Source organism: Engystomops pustulosus, chromosome 8 (genome assembly GCF_040894005.1).
Source record: "Engystomops pustulosus chromosome 8, aEngPut4.maternal, whole genome shotgun sequence".
NCBI classification, from domain to species: domain Eukaryota; kingdom Metazoa; phylum Chordata; class Amphibia; order Anura; family Leptodactylidae; genus Engystomops; species Engystomops pustulosus.
Genome location: NC_092418.1, coordinates 82341907 through 82357541, shown reverse-complemented (window position 1 = coordinate 82357541; position 15635 = coordinate 82341907). Strand labels below are relative to the sequence as shown.

The 15635-nt window shown below is 41.6% G+C and overlaps 1 protein-coding gene across 4 annotated transcripts in view; it reads left to right on the top strand.

Moving 5' to 3' along the window:
• PCNT (pericentrin) overlaps positions 1-15635 on the top strand; it is a 49575-nt gene that overhangs the window by 14394 nt on the left and 19546 nt on the right. For 3 of the 4 annotated variants that reach the window (XM_072121517.1, XM_072121518.1, XM_072121519.1), the window contains exons 11-29: positions 902-1118; positions 1663-1841; positions 2262-2479; positions 3904-4564; positions 7142-7360; positions 7444-7593; positions 7759-7896; positions 9130-9281; positions 10032-10201; positions 11385-11599; positions 11721-11883; positions 11993-12199; positions 12576-12805; positions 13071-13184; positions 13567-13587; positions 13794-14030; positions 14359-14529; positions 15154-15306; positions 15385-15522. In XM_072121517.1, the coding sequence (XP_071977618.1) occupies positions 902-1118; positions 1663-1841; positions 2262-2479; positions 3904-4564; positions 7142-7360; positions 7444-7593; positions 7759-7896; positions 9130-9281; positions 10032-10201; positions 11385-11599; positions 11721-11883; positions 11993-12199; positions 12576-12805; positions 13071-13184; positions 13567-13587; positions 13794-14030; positions 14359-14529; positions 15154-15306; positions 15385-15522 (3753 nt within the window). The remainder of the gene's footprint in view (positions 1-901; positions 1119-1662; positions 1842-2261; positions 2480-3903; positions 4565-7141; positions 7361-7443; positions 7594-7758; positions 7897-9129; positions 9282-10031; positions 10202-11384; positions 11600-11720; positions 11884-11992; positions 12200-12575; positions 12806-13070; positions 13185-13566; positions 13588-13793; positions 14031-14358; positions 14530-15153; positions 15307-15384; positions 15523-15635) is intronic. The other variant, XM_072121520.1, reaches the window with a different exon arrangement.

Genomic DNA, 15635 nt, shown 5'->3' with positions numbered 1-15635 from the left:
ACAACAATCAGTCGTTCACTGCACAAATCTTTGTGGAAGAGTGGCAAGACGAAACCCATTTCTGAAAGATATCCATAAAAAGTTTTGTTTAAAGTTTGCTGCAATCCACCTGGGAGATGCCAAACACATGGAAGAAGGTTCTCTGGTCAGATGAAGCCAAAATCCAACTTTTTGGCCATAATGCCACACGATAAGTTTGTTGTAAAAGCATCACAGGTCATCCCCACTGTCACACATGGTGGTGGCAGCATCATGGTTTGGGCTTTTCTTTATCAGGAACAGGGAAGATGGTTAAAATTGATGGGAAGACGGATGGAGCCAAATACAGGACCATTCTGGGAAAAAAGCCTGTTTGAGTCTGTAAAAGACCTGAGACTGGGATGGAGATTTATCTTCCGACAAGACAATGATCCCAAACATAAAGCTAAATCTACAATGGAAGGATCACAAATAATTGTATCCAGGTGTTAGAATGGCAGAGTAACAGTCCAGACCTGAATCCAATCGAGAATCTGTGGAAAGAGTGGAAAACTGCTTTTCAAACACGCTCCATCTGTTTTCTAGGGAAGAATGGGCACAAATTTCAGTTACTTGATTTGCAAAACTGACTTGCAGCTTTAATCACAGCAAAAGGTGGCGCTACAAAGTATTAACTTAACAAGGCTGAATAATATTGTACTCCCTGCTTTTCAGTGTTTTTTTGTTTTTTTTTGTTTTTTTTTTTTATATACAAAAGTTGTCAAAATTGTGTCCCACTTGTTGATTCTTCACCAAAAACTTCCAATTTAATATATTTTTGAAGCATGAAATGTGGCAGATGGTAGAAAACTTCATGGGGGATAAATAAAAATTTCACGTGTGTGTGTGTCTATCTCATAATAAACTTTTTTTTTTTGAACAGGAAGAGCTTGCTTATTCGCGACTTCACGATGAAGAGAAACATAAGCAGGAGCTAGACAACCTACGTGCTGCTCTCAGCTTGCAGTACAAGGAGGACATGATCAACCTAAGAAATGACCTGTCTGAAAAGTATGCATTGGAGATCGAGACTTTGAAAAAGAAGCAGTGTTTAGAGCTGGAGCAGCTGAGAGCCAAATTGTCTGAAGAGCACATCAAAGGTAGATGAACACTAAAAATGTATATAGATATATTTTTGTATGTTGTCATAACATTCAAAATAAAACTAATTTTGGTACCTAGAAACACTGTCATATTAAAGATGGGAATCTCCTCCTTCTGATTACGTCAGGCCTGTGCTTTTGTGAGCTACAGAACTGGAGATTGATTGATTGGATTCTTGTATTTTAATATGCCACAAAGCATTTCTAGATCCTCTAGAACCGAAAACATGTTGCTCCTGCAGCCTCTAAACCAGACTCCTCTCCTCTTCTCATTAAATTTTTTTTTTAACATGACTTTCCAGAGATTTTTTTTTTATAGCGGTAAAAGTGGGATTTCACATGAATTCTAGAAAAAAACTTCATATCCTATTTCATGTAGTTCAATGGGGTATAAACTGTTGACCTGATCCCATTAAAGTGCAACGAAGAATGTATAGTACTCTCTGATTCCTTTTTTTTTTTCCCCCCTTCATAGGCCTTAATTCAGAAATTCACTCTTTTTGTCAGTGTTTAGAAGTGTTTATTGTAATCTATTTTGCAGAGATAACACAAGTTCAGCTTCAGTATACCCATGAATCTATCCACCTTGAGGAAAAAGCGGAAACGCAGAATTTTGGCAGCGGGCATCAAAATTTGGATACGGAGCGACCAGATAAGGATATGAAGATTTCACAGTTGCACTTTAGTAACCTTCATGTACCTTTACAAAAGCTGGAGAAGGTAAGTTAGAAGGGAAAAAAATACAAGAATGTTTCCAGGAACTTTATGATGACTATAAAGGAAGCCTACCATCCGAAATCTACATATTAAGATAGATGGTAGGACTATTTTTAACCTAATTCTGAAATGCTTTTAGGGCATGGAGTCGCCTTTGCTCCCATGGTCAGGAGAGGCTAGTGCACGCCCCAGTAGCCTCTGCTGATAATTAGCATATTGGCTACATAGTGTCGTTTTGGAAGTTTTTTAGGATCCTGTTAAAAGTTTAGGGCTTATGTTACTACCCACCTACCATCAGATCTGGCTAATGGATTTCTCATGGTAGGTTTCCTTTAAATTTATAAACTACCAATATCTGTCTAAAATACAATTTTTTTTATTATTATTTTTTTTTTATATTCTTGAATTCTTTCTTTCAAACAGAATTCCAAAATGTGCCAAACAGATTTTGATTCTAGATCTACTGATGAAAGGTCAGATCAAGGGGATGGTTTAGTACAGATGTCACAGCTAGAGATATTGCATTCCCTGCATGCTAAGGAGTTGGCCGATGTCCGAGAAAAGATGGCAAGTGACTTGGAGGAAGTCACAAAACGGCTGAAAATAGAAAAAGAAAATGTACTAAAGGAAGTGGAAGACAGGTGAGTCATGTGCATCTTTTTTTTCCTCATTATTGAGAGAACCTACATGTTAAATAACTGGATGGACACCAACTATTATGTAACTGGTAAATGCAAACCCCGTTGCACCTCATCTTCCCTATAGGTTTCTGCAGGTCTTTGGTTATGTTCTCTGCATGTGTCATGTTGATTCATGGATCTGATGCTGCTATTGCACCTTGTGATCCTTGAATTATCATGGAGCAGTAGTCTACTTGCTGTGGACACTGACATGTGCTGGAGCTGTTTATTAAGGCTACGGCCCTTTACACACCGACTTGTGCTCGCTCGGCTGTAACCCGCACAAGCACGCATCCAGGCACCGTAGAGTGCTCACAGCACAGTGACTGGATACCATAGATCTCTATCTGGGCTGTGATCTGACCACAAATTTTGCGGCCAGGTCATGTCCCCTATAACGGTCGTGTGCAGAAGGCTTATGGGACAGGTGGAGATTAGGGTCTACAGAACTCATCCACGTGCTTGGGACGGCTTTGTGCAAATCAGATAAAGCTTTTCTCCGCAATTATGAAGAAAAGATCCCGGCACTAGCAAACTTCTGCAGCTTCAATCTTTGATGGTAAAGTAAATCTTACATCGTATTAACGCATTACGATGTGTTGCTTTAATACAATGTAAGATTTACTTTACCATTAAACATTGAAGCTGCAAAAGTTTGCAAGTGCCGGGATCTTTTCTTCATGTTTGACCGAGGCATTGCCCGTCCCCGGAGCACCGGTCATACTCAGAGTGCCGTCTACCTGCTTTTCTTGATTTCTCCGCATTTCTTGATGTCCCCATTAATACATAGAGGTGTTTGCACACCTTTTTCGGCACAATACCCAGCACTTTAATTCAACATCATTCAACACATTGGTCTGGTCCAAAATTCAGCACCGCAACAGATTAGCTGTTCTCTGTATCCAATCAACTGGTGATTAATACATGAAGTATACAGCTCTTTTCCCAGTGCAGTGGCTGAACCATGTCACTGCAGCTTAGCTCCCAGGTGATCTGTAGTTACTGCGTGCTTGAACACCAGATTTCCATGTATTTCTAGGGACTCCTACACAGGGCCATGAAAACCAGCGCTGTGTGTATAAGTAGGCGGCTCGAGATGATAATTATAGAGGAGGTCCTATTCCTGCCAGAGTTTGTCATGCATTTTTTTTTTTCCCCATTGTGTGATTGGACCTCCAGCCGCAAACCACGGTCCACACAACTTTTATGTGCAGAGGCCTAAAACAAAGGTCCTATACTGAATATGGGTCATTAATAATTTTACCCTTAAACAACAAAAAAAATAACCCTTTTCAGAAGGGAACAGACAGGCTCCCCTGTTTAAACATTTGCTGCCCGTCTGGTTTTAATGTAAGAAAATGTTCTAACTGATTGACTTGTTCTAGGTGTGCCCAAATAAGCATGGAAAACGCAAAGCTACAGCAAGATCTCTTGAGAGAGACGGTCATAAGAACATCCTCTGAGGAATACAAGGAGGTTGATAATGATGATCCCAAGCCACAGGCAGAAGAGAATTTCATCTCCCCTACATCTGAGAAGTGTGATCAAGAGTCTGGTGATGGAGACTTGTTCTTTAAAGGTCCAGAGAAGGATACTATATTTTTGTCACGACTGTCTCCTATTAATGAGTTAAATGCCTGTTTATCTGAGCTGCCAATCCATCGCAAGAAGGAGTTGTACTCCCAGATAACAGAGCTGCTGCGGAAGCACCAAGAGGAATTACACGCTCGAGATCTGGGCCACGAAGCTCACATTCAAAACCTGGAAGCTTCACATCTGGTAAAACTGGATACTTTAGAGTCTTCATATCTGTCAGAGATACAGAAGATCAGAGATGAACATGCACTTGCTGTGGAAGAGCTGGAGAAATGCTTGTGTAACCGGCTCCAAGAGAAGGAGAAAGAGGTTCAAGAGCAGCTGGAGAAGTCCAGGACGCAGTGGTTACAGCAGCAAGGGCAGGATCTCCACCGCCTGCGCCAAGAGCTGGCATCCGTGCATATGGAGAAGTTCCAGGCTATGGCAGAGGAGCTGGAAGCTGCCCATAGGGTGAGATTAAACTTCTCGTGTGGCTTTCTTGTACATTTGTGTTATATACAACCTTGTATATACATAGAACTGGAGTGCAAGGTACATGTTACAGACAAGACTGATCTTGTAGCTGCGGGAAGTTAAACCATATTTCATTTCTTCTTTTTTTTTTTTCTTTTTTTTTTTCTTATATTGTACATTGCAACCATGGGATCTTAAGATGGTAGGGTGAGTGACCTCAGCTTGCTTTTATCTTGACTGAAGTGTTTTGTTAAGGTTTCCTTTTTGTTTTGGGTTTTGCTTAACCAGATCAAGCATTGCACCTTTGTCACGGGCCCAGCCCCTTACCTGCCAGGTGGTTACCCACTCCCAAAGCACCTTGTTGCTAGGATAGGATTTCACAGCAGGTGGCCCATTATGTCTAAGCCGTAGCTCATGTTTACAGAGACAGTCACACCGGGAAATAATGAAGAGATTATACAATGCCTTCAAGACGCCTGTCATGGTGGCTTCCCATATAGGGAGGGGGATTTATCAGGTCTCGTCATCCAGAAGTCTGGCATCCAAAAGCTGCAAAATGTGCTATATGGATCGTGGGTGTTAAACTGTTGAGTGGAGGTACCAGATTTATCAAATTTCAGGTAGCGGATCGTCCCAATCTCACTCCATTTAATTTGTGGTATTGATTGTGGAGTCTTCTGTCAGAACTGAAATGCCAGACATTATGGGGTTGTACCAAGTTAGAACGTCATCTCCTATGTTTTGGGAGATTCACAACTTTGCCTCTAATCCCTTAGATCAGCAGCATTCAGAGAAGAGTCACGCTGTTCTGACTGCTACTCGCCTGAATAATATCATAGGACAAGTATATCATTATAAGATACATTCAGCAGCTGCCAGTCAGACCTGTAGTGAGGAATCTGTACTATGGGACACCAGTTAAGTCAGGAGGGAACATCCCAGCATGACTCTTCTCCGCCCCCATGACTACTTGCCATTTGTAGTCAACTTTCAGAGATCTTATTCTATGTTATACTAAACCTCCAAGAATATAGAAGGACTTTGCTGTGATCCTGGACACAGGCCCCCAAGCCGCTTCCAGTCTGTTATACAGGTCCTGTAGACAATTTCTTAAGAAGAGTTCCCTTTAAATCATTGTGCATTACAACCACGTGGTCTGTTACAACCATGCTGACATTATAGAAGGAAAAAATCCATATGATATTGGAGGGAAACCAAGAGAGATGCTAGATGTGGCAAATCCATGCAGGTTCTCTCTAAAATAAAGGAGCATAACTTTTTCTAATACCTGTAGCAGAACAATTGCCATCAGGGGAGTGTGACCTGTCCAGATGCAATGACAAGTTTACAGTGTATGGAGTCCTTAAAGGAAATCCTACCAATAAAATCAAGCATAATCTACTTACTTACTCCTCGATCCACCATGACTGTGGTAATCTTATATTTGTTATTCATGGCCTCCTGCCTTCAAAAATCAACTTCTAAAATTATAAGCCAGAAGCTCTCTGGGGATATTACCAAAGCCCCTCTGTGCTTTTTCACAGGCTGTTACACTGTGCAGAAGCAATCCCGCCCCCACTGTACGAGATTACGCTAGGCAGCGGGAGGGGCAACAGTGTAACAGCCTGTGAAGCTGCGGCATGGTGGAGCTCTGATAACACACTCTTACCCTTAGAGCCCTTTGGGCTCATTATTTTCATTTAAACGTGGATTTTTGAAGGAAGGAGGTCATGGATAACAAATGTAAGAAGATTACCACAGTCACAGTGCCTGGGTCTATGAGTAAGTATTCCTGATCAGTCTAGCTTGAATTGGATAGATCTCCTTTGTTTGCTTGAATCCATATATCTTAAATTATTTGTGGTACAATTTACCTGATATTATGCTGTCCTCTGATGGGATGGATGGACGGACTTGTGAATTGCATGAAGAGGTTTTATAAATTTCAAGTGTATTGCCACTAATCTATCATTGCTGTGAGTTATGTCTAATGCTTTGAGGGGGGCTTACTCTAATTCTGGGTTACTAGCATGTCTATTTCAGGATTTCTTAGCTATTGCATGAGGGGCAGAGAATGGTTTCCACCTTTTTATGGGGTATTTCTCCATGTCCACATAAGAGCATTTTTCTGTGATAAATGGAGTTGTCAGGAGTTTCACTTGTGCTAATGTGTCCATGGACTTCTGTCAGACGGAGGCCTTAAAGGACATCTACCACCAGGATGAATCATTGTAATCCAAGCACACTGACATACTGGTGTGTGCCCCCTCTGGCAAGTCCCGTCTTATTTTAGATTATGTCCTTGTTTTTTAAGAAAAAAAGGCTGTATAAATTATGCAAATGAGCCAGTGGGCCTCCTGAGGGGGGGGGGATTGTTCTAGATTCAACTTATTCCAATTCTTCATCATTGCTCCCCTTATTCATTTTGTATCATTATTTACCTGCATCCTCTGCATTAATGTCCATCCTTTAGGACTAGAATGGGCTTTCTCCATCACTAACTTTTATTGCGCCAAATATAACTGTAGCAGATTTGACTACCATGTGCCTAATTCTTTCATTTTAACTATCAAGGAGGATATGAGGCAGAAGCTGGAGCAACAACTCTACCAGTTGGAGGAGGAAAAGAAGCGGGCTTTGGATATCTTGCAAGAAGAAGTCCTAAAAATGGAAGCTCAGAACCAGCATGCTGTGCAGGAGCTCCGTGACCTGCACAAAGAAGAAGTAGAGCATCAAACTATTAAACTGCAGGAAGAGCTGAAGATGAAGACCGAGGAGCTTCACAAGCAGGAGGTTGGTGATCTGACCGCACTTTGGATCAGTGTCTATGGTTCCGGGTGCCTGATCTCTCCTGCTCTAAAATATCTCTTTTTCAGCTGTTAATTGCAGAACTTACTAGTGAACGGCAGGCATTGTCTACAGAGCTAGAGAGCCAGTCCAATCAGCAGCTGCGGTACCAGGAGGAGATCGAGCTATTGAAGTGTCAGTCTGAGATGTTACTGGAACAGCAAATAGCTCTCCTGAAAGTAAGACTTGTTGCCCTTACGCAATACTTTAACTATAAAGGGTGAAGGACCCCATAAGAGCTTCTACAGATCAGCATCTTCTGGATTGGCTGATATAAGTTATTACTAAACATATGTGCTATAAATGATCTGGTGGCAATGACAAATTTTGTTTTGTTTTCTTAGGATGAATTTAGTGCAGAGAAAAAGTCTGCATTACAGGAGCTGGAAGACCACCTTAGTGCGAAGCTGAGAGCCGAGCATCAGGTGGAGAAGGATCACATTGTAAAGCAGCTGGAAGATAAAAATACACTAGTGTTACAGGTGTGTGTACCCAAAGATTCAACGAAACGTGACCTTGTATGTGGAGTATGAAAATTTACTCTAAGCAATTTATCAGATGCAAATACAAAGGTTGTCAGGCATAAAGGGAATCTACCACCAGGATGAAGGATTGCATGCAAATGAGCCTGGGGGGGCTCCAAGCTCCATAGGTGTTAAAGGACCCTGAAGGCCCAAAAACTCTTTTGCATAGTCTTTCATCCTCATGGTAGATGATCTTTAGAGTTGGGATCTGCCATAATTTTATGTTCACAGGGTGTCCCAAAAGCTAGCACCCAACTCAAAGCTCCACCCATGATTGCTTTTGAAAGGGAGTTTGTGTACAGCAGTGAGAATGTGTTGGTGACACAGGCTGTCATAAGCTGCCAATGTGACTGCCGAGTATGGAGGTCACTGAGGGTCTGTAAAGGTGCCTTCAATCATAGGGTTCCTGCTAAACCAGCAAACTAGCAATTCTAAATATTGTGTCAACGATCAGACCTCCAATCACATAATGATCATAAATGCTTGTAATACACCAAAATGAGAACTCTGAGGATCCTATATTTTTCTTGTCTTCACTATTAACCATCTGTCTGGTATGAATAGTTAGCCTTTAACTCTGTTAAATTATAATAGACGTCTATTGAACTCTGCGGTGATGTGGACGAGTGAACACGGGCTACAATCCCAATTTTTATCTCCAAGTGACACAACATGCGACTAGTGCTGTTCAGAAACAATTGGGTTTTGTGTCCTTTGCATCTGCTGCATGGTTTGAATGTTTCCAGTTCTAACTTTGTATCTTCTTTATTTAGTCTAGTCCAGTAGAGGCTTTTCCACGTTTTCACACCAGACGTTGACATGTTTGATGTCTGAAGGTGTCAGACCGCTGAATTATTCACTTTGCATGTAAAAGGAATCTCTGGGCGGGGAGGTGGCAGGGAGGCTTCTTGTGTTTTGGCTTGTCAAGCTTCCAAGCTGTTGTCTTGGTGACTGGGCCAGAAGTAACGCTGGGAATAGTGGCTTTTGCATTCAGCAGTGCGAAGCGCTTGCTTACTGCTTTCTACAACTTTGTACAAGATGTTTTAGTTACTGCTAAGGAATGGGAACCAATAACTCAACCCCTCGTGCAAAACTTTTGTTGCCTCTTCCAAAACCACTTTAATACAGGGATATCATGCCCGGGTCATGATCAGCTTTCTGACCATATTATCAATGTTTCAAACCCCTCAGCTGCAGGAAAAAGTTTCTGATTTATCTAAGGAAATGGATGCTTCACAGTCGCAGATGGACGTCCTTGTGCAGACGAGAGAAAGGGAAAACCAGGAAGGAGAAAACTTGGTGTCAATTCTGCAACTGGATGCGCAAACTGCACAACAGGAATTGTGAGTACTCGCCTGTCTTATGTACTAGCTGGGGGGGATAGGAGAGAAGTTGTAAATGCTCATTCACACGGCTGTTCATGGGGACGTACATGCGGCTGCATATACTTCCCTATAGATGGCAATGGCGGCCCGTTGCGGTACAGGTGTTGCACCGATCCACGCCACACACGCTGCAAAAAGATACTCTATCTTTCTGCGAGTGTGCGGCCGTGCGCCGCTGTTTCCTATGGAGGGAGGAGGGGTCACCTCCTCCCCACCTCCAGCACATGGCGGGCATACCGCGTGTGAATGAACCCTAACTTTGTGAAATACAATTGTGGTTTGTTTGTTTTTCGCACATGTTGTAGTCTGAATGTATCTATATTACTAGAACTGTGAAATATAATAAGCCATATAAAAACTCTTTTCTTTGTCCATGACATTTAATTATGGCTTGACTAATGGTTCTTTGAAAAATTCATGAATGGTCTATTTTTTTGAATCCTCTTTAAAAATAGAAATTCCCTGTATGTTACAAAATGATACTCGTCCCCTACTTCTCTCTACTACTACTACTACTACTACTACTACTACTCTCATTCTGCTTGCTGGGCCATTCACTGGCTAAATGGTCAGATGTTGGTGGCATAGGCTGCCATGAGATGGCAACAAGACTGAGCCCACTACAGAGACATTAAAACTACACCAGCCAGTTTGACATGGGTGTTGGTCACTAAATTCATTAACTGCTTAATTTTGTTTGCCTTCCAGGAAAAGATTTCAAGATTCCTGTCAGCGGCTTCTTAAGATTTTTGCTGATGTGCTTAAAAGCACTCTGGTCACCGAGGATCTAATCAGCAAAAAGATTGGCCTCTGCCTGGACAATAGCCTATCTCAAGCTGAGGATGAGAGAACCCATGATAACATGGGGAAACCAACAGGTAAACTACCACTGTCTATAAGATTGCTTGAAAATACATACGCCCTGAAAGATATGTTTGTGAAATTCCTGCTCTAAAGGACCCACCGCTTCCCTGATCTTTACCTGTAATTTGGGATGATTGAGAACGTATTATTTTTCTTTGCTGTCCAACTCTTACTGGACCTTGCTAATCCCTTGCAGGTAGTCAGACCTCTTAGAGGGACAGACTTGAGCTTTTTACATAGCATTGTTGCCCCCTGCACCACCTTTATGGTTGATTTGAGGTTTCACCAGTGTTGTTGGCTCTTCACTCCATATCAAACTGGAGGTGCTGGAGACGAAGCACTATTGCCACAGTAGGTCCAAACAGACGGTCTGTTAGTGTAAAGAGCAGTGTCTAAAACTTATGTAAGCAAATCGTCTAATCTTGGTTCAAACTGAAGCAGAGAACAGCATTTATCTTCATAGAGCTGAAATGAGCAGTAGCACAACTCCTGGGCCTTTCAGAAAGTCCTATGCTTTACATATATATTTTTTTTTTTGGTGAGCCAGTCTTTAACATACCTCTTAGGCTATCTGCATTAGCATGCAGCAAACAGACCATGGGCACGTATACCTTTGGCCTGTTAGGTCCACTCATGTTTTAATGACCATGGAAAAGATTGTCCTGTTGGCTCATACTTGTCTGTGCATGCAACAGACGTAAGTATTGATTATGAGCCCATTGAAGTACCGGCAGTCCCCGGGTTACATACAAGAGAGGTTCTTACGTTGAATTTGTATGCAAGTCGAAACTATATTTTATAATTGTAACTCTAGACAAATTTTTTTTTTTTGGTCTCTGTGACAATTGCATTTTAAAAATTTTGGATTGTCATAAGAACCAGGATTAACAGTAAAGCTTCATTGCATACACCTGTGATAACTGTTAAAGCTGTTTATAGTAGCCTAAAGCTAAAGTGCAGTAAGTTACAAACATCCAGAGGTCAGTTTGTAACTAGGGGTTGTAAGTCGGGTGTTCTTAAGTAGGGGACCACTGAAGGTTGTGTATAAACTGTTCATGTGCATGAGGCTTGGAGAAATATATTAGGTGCTTGTTTTCAAAAAAATTTTGTTAAATTATGATCTTTCTTCCATATATTGCTTTGTGAAAAGTAAAGACCATCTTCAGCTCTTAAAAGATTATTTCATACGTATTCTAGATGTCACCCGCCTAAGCCCAGATTGTGACACTATGACGGAGCACAGTCTTATGTCTACTGATGAAGGCTATGAAGTGTCTGAATACCTGTGTGACAGCGTACTTGGTAGCTTGGAGGTTGGTTTGGAGAACGAGGAGAAGATTGTCCGTATGGGCCATCGGTTACGTGCTGCTGTTGAGAGGCTCCTAGACATGGTTACTGACTCTACGCTTCAGGTATGACATCCTTACTTTGGCTTGTAGTTAGAGATGTCACATTTCTATCAACTTGATCTGATATTAAACCTTCTAAATATATGATGACAACATGACTGGAATTTCTTCACCCTTAATGCAGTTGGAGCAGACCCGGGAAATGCAGAAATGTTTGGAGGGGGAATTTAAGAGCCGTAATCAGGATATGGCGCAAGTGGTGGTTCAGAATCAGGAGTTATTGAAACAGCTGGAAAAAGAGACAGAGGAAAAGAAGCTTTTACAGGTGGAGCTGCATAAATCTCAAGGTAAGGAGGCAGCTCAAGGGAACTGAGGAATAATAATCATAGAGACCATATATAAAATGTCACACTTTGTATGAAATGGAGATGCAGCTTGATCTATTGTGTGACACAGGACTCATTGAGGGTTTTGCACTTGAGAAAGCTGCACTAGAAGAAGCTGTGTTGTCAAAGGAGAGCTCCGAGCATCAACTCATTGTGGAGCTGGAAAGGGCACGCGAGCAGCTGAAGATCCTGACACAAGAACCCTCTGTATTTGGAAAGGAGAAGGAAGTCTTAGAGAGACTGCAGGAGGTCTTGTCGGGCAGTGACATCGAATCCGGTGAGAATCTTGGTACCTTACGTGTTTTGCATTCTACTCTACGTGCAAAGTGGTTTGCGAAGCAATGTATGTAGGATTTATTTGTTAAAAACATTTTAATAGTTAACTACTGGGTCATGATGGAGGCGCTCATGGCATGGCTTTTGAAATACTCTTTAATAAAAAGTTGCCTTTCTTCCTCCTCCAGTTTAGAGGATCACAATTGTTGCATGCTCATACAGTAAAGGGGGACAGTAGATGTTGCTTTTACAGGGTGTATATTGTTTTGAGATCCTTCACTGAATAAATGAGCAGGGCTATAGCGTGTAAATGGCAGATCTCAATACAGCAAGTACAATAGGTTTACATATTCTTGATTTTCTGTACCGTGTCCCAGAACTACTGCAAGAAACGGAGCGTCTCTTAAAGGAAGAGCTAGAGTTGCACTGTCAAGCAAAGCAGGACCGCGCCAACCTGATTTCCCAGATGAAAATGTTGGAAATGGAACTGGAAGAGCAGATGGCCCGTAACCAGGATCTCATGAAGAAAACAAATCAAATGACCGACCTTCAACAGCAAATCCAATCTCTAGAGAAGCAGCTGAAGAGCCAGAGGCACTTCATGGATGTAAGCTCTTCAGATTCTTTATATATGGTATTTGCTTATAATGTAATCATATAAATCCCTAAAAAATGTCTGCCAATCTGCTTGCCAAAAATATATATAAAATGAGGTCATTGATGTCTTGCAACAATTATTTTTTTTTCACCCCTAAAACTTTAAATCCCGGTAAAGTCCCAATGAAATGGCAAAAACTTCTGACAAAATTCTGATGTAGATTACTGAATGATTGAAAGACTATCTAGTGATGATGCGTTGTTGGCCCTTATAGGAGCAAGCAGTGGAGCGAGAGCATGAGCGAGATGAGTTCCAGCAAGAGATTCAGAATCTAGAGGAACAGCTGAAACAGGCATTGAAAAATCATGGAGACTCTAAGGCCTATGGAGTGAGTAACAGCCGCACAAATATTGGCTATGAAAAATGTATTTTTTATTTTTTTTTTTTTTTTTTTTTTTTTTTTTTTTTTAGTGGCCATACTACACTACTGCAGCCACTACACGTGGATGCAGCTCTCAACTTATTGTCCACAAGAACGACTATTATCAATGATGGCTTTTGGACACTATCAGATACTGATGGCATATTCTAAGAATAGGCAATCTATACCCAAAAGCTGGATATCTACTTAACTTGAAAGAAAATCGCTAAAGTACTGTGTAAATGAGCTGTCAGAACAGTCACTTGACAGCGCAAATCTTAATTTACTTTTAATGCTTTGTTGTTTTTTTGTTTTTCCCTCTTGTTCTTTTTCTGTATAAATGGCACAGCTCCATGACTGGAGTGCGCAGGTATGATCGATCATGTCTAGCTCTGTAGTTAGCACATAATGACTAATAGATCCACAGCGTGTCCTATGCATCCATTAATTTTCCTGCATGATTCCCTCGGTAGTAGACCCTGCATGGCAATCCCAGCTTAATCGCTTTTAGTTTAGCTTCTAGCACTTTTCTCAAACTCAATTATTTAATGGCTCCGCAACTAATGTCCAATACAGATCGAGTCTTTGGAGGCTCGTGTGAAAGAGAAAGCGGATGACTGCAAACTACTGCTGCAGGGAAGAGAGCAACTGGAGCAGCAGATCACAGAAAGAAATGAAGAAATAGATAAGATGTTATTGAGAATACAAGAGCTGGAGCAGGCCGCCCTGAGCAATGCCGACGCTGCCAAGAAGTGTAGCCAACTGGAGGCAGAAATGCAAAAAATGCAGAAGATGGAGAAGGAACTTCTACAGGTAAAGCCACATTCACACAACCTTGTGGGGATGTATAATCGCTCCCATATATATGGTTATTGCGATACATGTGGCACTGTACACGGGGGGGAAAAGAGAAACCATGCTTTGCCTTTCCCCATGTGTATGGCCTTGTGACGCTCTTTCCTATGGAGCTGCTCGCCCTTATCGCCAGCGCGCTGCTGTATCCTCACCTGTAGGTTAGCCACCATACTATATATAACTTGTTACAAAAATCTAGGAATTAGACGGATGTGTAGGCTTATTTCAATAGTCTGTGTAATAATTTGAAAAACCTGTAAAAAAATTTCTTGTGAATGTTTTTAAGGACAAAGAAGCGTTACAACAACAGCAGTACAATAATGTACTACAGATCTCGGCTCTTCAGTCAAAACTTGATGAGGCCCGCCATAGAATACCTGTTGATGGGGAGCCCGACCTACTCTTAAAACAAGAGCTTCAGGCAGAGCGAGAGGCCCTGCAAAGTAAAGAGAAAGAGGTAAGTTCTCATTTCATTCACTCGCATACTCCTCAGGTGTGTTGAGTCACTATTTCACCGGTGTCTTAAAGGGGTCGTCCACTGACAACAAATTAGCCCCTTTCTACTTGCTGATTGTGGAGGGACCCCCACAGGTCATCACAATGGTGGTCCATTGCACCCCATAAAGAGTGACCTGTCAAAAACGCCGAACATGGTGCTAACTGCTCTATTTTATTTTTTTTGGCAATGGACAACCCTTTTGGTATAGGCAGCAAGTTAAGGACAAGTGCACTCGACCGTGAAATTCCTTGTGTCGTCCACTTTTGAACGCGCTGCATGAAATACAATGCCTTTTCATAGGATCCATGTCTTAAGAAGCTGTTCTGTTAAACAGTAGAGAATGTACTATTCGGTTTTTCACAGTGATTTATAGACTATAGTTTGAGGATCTGTGAAAAATTGATTCCAGACAGATTCAAATCGGCCAGGGGGAAAAAAACTGGTTTAAACATGTTTTTTTTTCACAATAGTTGGAGATTTAGAATCTGACTAGATGATTTGGCTTTTAGTGGTTCTAGAATGTCCTCCATTGAGAGTCAGAATTACTTGTCTTTTGTGTTACTTTCTCTATGCTCTTTACAGGCTGAGAGCTTGGTGGAGCAGCTTGAGCAGTTTAGAGAAGAGCTGATGAACAAAACTGAGGAAGTCTTCCAACTTAACCTGCAGCTTGACATCCAGCGTAAGCAGTATGAACAAGCGATCCAGCAAACCCAGGAGGAGTATTTACGATTAAAGGCGAGTATATAACCCATAGTGTGAATATAGTCTAGCTGAATGACTTCAGGTATAACCTATTCTATTTTGTGTTAATAGGATGAAATTTCTACCCTGCACTCAAAAAAAGCTGAAGATACTGCTAGCTCTACCTTGCAGCTTCCTCAGGCTCTGCTTCAAGAGAAGAACCAAGAGATCGACCATTTGAATGAGCAAATCTTGAGATTGCGGCAAGAGGTAAGTGCTACGTTTGTTCACACTCCTGAGCTGCACAGCAATCTCCTAAAAATGTTCCTGCACGTTTCTCTAGCACATGCAGTTATCTCAATGGTCGCCTTAATTTCTCACGT